At 39.1% G+C, this 3,315-nt stretch overlaps 1 protein-coding gene across 1 annotated transcript; it reads left to right on the top strand.

Moving 5' to 3' along the window:
- Positions 1–402: 402 nt before the first annotated feature.
- On the top strand, positions 403–1,335 carry LOC121442055 (olfactory receptor 10J1-like). The gene has a single exon (XM_041643512.1). The coding sequence runs from the start codon at positions 403–405 to the stop codon at positions 1,333–1,335; it is 933 nt and encodes a 310-aa protein (XP_041499446.1).
- Positions 1,336–3,315: the final 1,980 nt, after the last annotated feature.

Below are 3,315 nucleotides of genomic sequence, written 5' to 3' on the forward strand. Positions count from 1 at the left end.
TCGAGGCCTGTACTTTTCTGAACAAGAAACAGAGGAAAGCAGATATAGGAAGACAAGGAGTTTTGGGGAGCTGGTAGAAGTAGAGGGAATGGAAATTGTGGACAAGAGGGATTGTATAAAAAAATATATTTTCAAAAAAAGCAAAATATATTTTTTAAAAACACATGTCACCATGCCTGGCTCATATTTATGTTTTTAAAATGTAAGCTCTAGGGATAGGACTTGGGGTGTCTTTCTTGAGAGATGAGAAATTTATGGATTGAACTTTCTTACAGCTCCATCCATTCTGCATTGAACTCACACTACTGTACAGAATCTTTCCTCTGCGGTATACTCAGGGTCATCCCTGTCACAAAGACTTAATGCTGACCTTCTCTTCATCTTTCAGATCTGAGTTCCTCAATGAAGAGAGCCAACTTCACAGGGGTAAGAGAGTTTGTTTTCCAAGGTTTCTCTGATTTCCAAGAATTCCAACTCACGCTCTTTGTTGTCTTCTTTGTCCTGTACGTCCTGACTCTGGCTGGCAATGTCATCATTGTGACCATTATCCGTATTGACCACCACCTTCACACTCCCATGTATTTCTTCTTAAGTGTTCTCTCCACCTCAGAGACCTTCTATTCTCTGGTCATCATCCCGCGAATGCTTGGTAGCCTTGTGGGTCTAAGCCAAACCATCTCCCTGGAGTGCTGTGGGATGCAGCTCTATTTTTTCCTTGGATTTGGAATCACCAACTGTCTCCTGCTAGCAGTCATGGGTTATGATCGTTATGTGGCCATCTGCAACCCACTCCGTTATAGCGTCATCATGAATTGGAGGGTGTGTGCCATTCTGGCATCTTCAGTCTGTGCCACGGGGTTCCTTCTCTCACTAGTTCAGGCTATGTCCATTTTTAGGCTGCCCTTCTGCAACTCACTGATTGAACATTTCTTCTGTGATATCCGACCTATCCTGAATCTGGCATGCACAGTGCCAGTCATCAATGACATCTTGACGTTAGTTATCACCCTCCTGGTAATCACAGTACCTGCCACCTTCATATTTGTCTCCTATGTCCTCATTATTTCCACCATTCTCAAGATCTCCTCAGCCGGTGGCTGGAAAAAACCTTTTGCCACCTGCAGCTCCCACCTCACTGTAGTTGTGATCCATTATGGTTGTGCTTCCATTGTCTACTTCAAGCCCAAGTCAGAGAACACCAGGGACCAGGACCAGCTGATCTCAGTGACTTACACTGTTATAACCCCTCTACTAAACCCTGTTGTGTATAGTCTGAGAAACAAAGAAGTCCAGGATGCTCTACGGAGAATGATGGGGAGAAAATCCTTTTCATAGTTGTTAATTTTTGTCCAAATAGTTTCATCTTTTTCAAATTGAACACAATAGGTAAAATTATAAAGCCGTGGTCTCATGTGATTTGAAGTCTCATACGTCATAGCCAAGGCCAGGGCCAAGACCAGAGAAGAGCTGGGAGCCAGCCTTTAATAATTTTGTTTCATTTCCTCAACCTCTTTGTTAACATAATAAAAAACACAGGTCACTTGCAAGACCTGTGCACAGACAGTCACTGGCCCTACTCCAGAAGATAATTACAAGGTCAAAGTATGATCTTATGTTCATTTCAGGCTTAAATTTAAAGGAACCAATCTATTTCTCATTGAGTTATGAACCACACATTAAACATTACTCAATAGAATATTCTTTTAATATAAATTAGATGTTTCAGCAAGTGGTGAGTAGGAAGTAAATGCACAGACAGCTAACTACCTTGTGTTCTAATAATATAAGCAAAATATAAAGAGTTCTTTTAAGCAATGGATTTGAAATCAACTAAAACTTCCCAGACAAACTATCTTCATAGAACTTCAAAGGATCTCTAGGTCTCCTATTTGCCACACGTGGGACGCCTAATGAAGGGGAATGTCCTGAACAAGGAAGTGAACATTCAATATAAAAACTTTCTAATTGGAAAAAAGAACATAGCCATGACAGTCGAGTCTGGTCATATCATCTGAACGCAAGTGACTTGGGCTATTCTTTGTTTCTTACTGAAGAGAAGTCAGATGGAGGAGAGAGGTTTCTGGGGCTAATAATCAAAGCATCCTTCATAGGAAAAAAATTGTTTTAAGTTACAGAAAGGAAGAGGAGGTTCTAGAGGAAGAAGATTGCTGAGAATTCTGTGAAATTGGTGAATCAGGAAAGGTTAGGAAGAAATCTTCTGAGGACTTCCTGAGCTTTGAGTCAATGTGTTAGATGACATGGTGAGGAGGGCTAAGAGGAGCTGAGGGAATTTAGAAAATGTCCTTCTAATTGAATTCCTTGCAAGCCAAGTTAGCAAGCCAAGGAAAGGTATTAGGTGAGAATTCCAGCCAGGAAAACTCCTTTGTGAAATAAATCAGATGATACCATCACCTCTGAATAACTGAGCTATGTAAATAGTAAGGAATTCTGACATGAAGACCTCTATAAAACTTAATTAACTGAGTTAGAAATGAAATAATAACAATTTACTCATGCTTACTTCAAAAAATGAAAAAGAAAAGAACAGTGAAGTAAGTTTTAAATTCAATATGTAAGAAAAAAATAAATGATGAGTAAAATTTAGTAATTGGAATTCATAATTATTGAGCAACTCAAAGTCTTTTATTACACTGAGAAATTAATTACAATATCCACAAATAATACATAAATATATTATTTTCTTTGTTAAGTGTTGTCAAAGTACATAAATATCAAATAAAATATGCAAAGCTGTTGTACATGTATGCAGGTAAATGAATCTAAAAAAGTTCCAACATTCCTTCTGTATTGTCATTCAGAACTCCTATTACTCCTAATGGAGGAAAAAATGACCTAAAGTTTTTATGTAAATCTAGTCAGTCAATGATGAGTAATCCAGTTTGAGTAATGAAAGATATTTGAGGTTCTGCTCTTTGCTTTCTTTCTGTTTATCCTCACAAGGTCCTGGAGTAAATCTAGTTCTCAGAAATGTTTCCTACCCTGAAGGAAAAGGAACCTCATCCTTGCTCATTTCTACTCCTGCTTGTAGGATTTCAGGAAGATACGTGACTGACAGTCAACCTTGGTGTCATGCATTGAGAGGACTTTGTATAGTCTTCAACTGTTCAACTGTGTTTGTGGTCCTGTGATGTAGTGAACTAGAGTCAACTTGGAATCCCCAAACCATCCACCTAACACCTCACTACCTACTCCTCCCTGCCAGGACCCAACTGAGAGACTGCTCTGGAAAGTGAGGAACATTCTCACTTCCCTGTTTCAATGACTCCTTTCTGTCCTTGATGAAGGCATCACAGT

The sequence above is a fragment of the Microtus oregoni genome, unplaced genomic scaffold (genome assembly GCF_018167655.1).
Source record: "Microtus oregoni isolate MIOR12 unplaced genomic scaffold, Mior012 000086F_ref0000336, whole genome shotgun sequence".
Lineage (NCBI taxonomy): Eukaryota > Metazoa > Chordata > Mammalia > Rodentia > Cricetidae > Microtus > Microtus oregoni.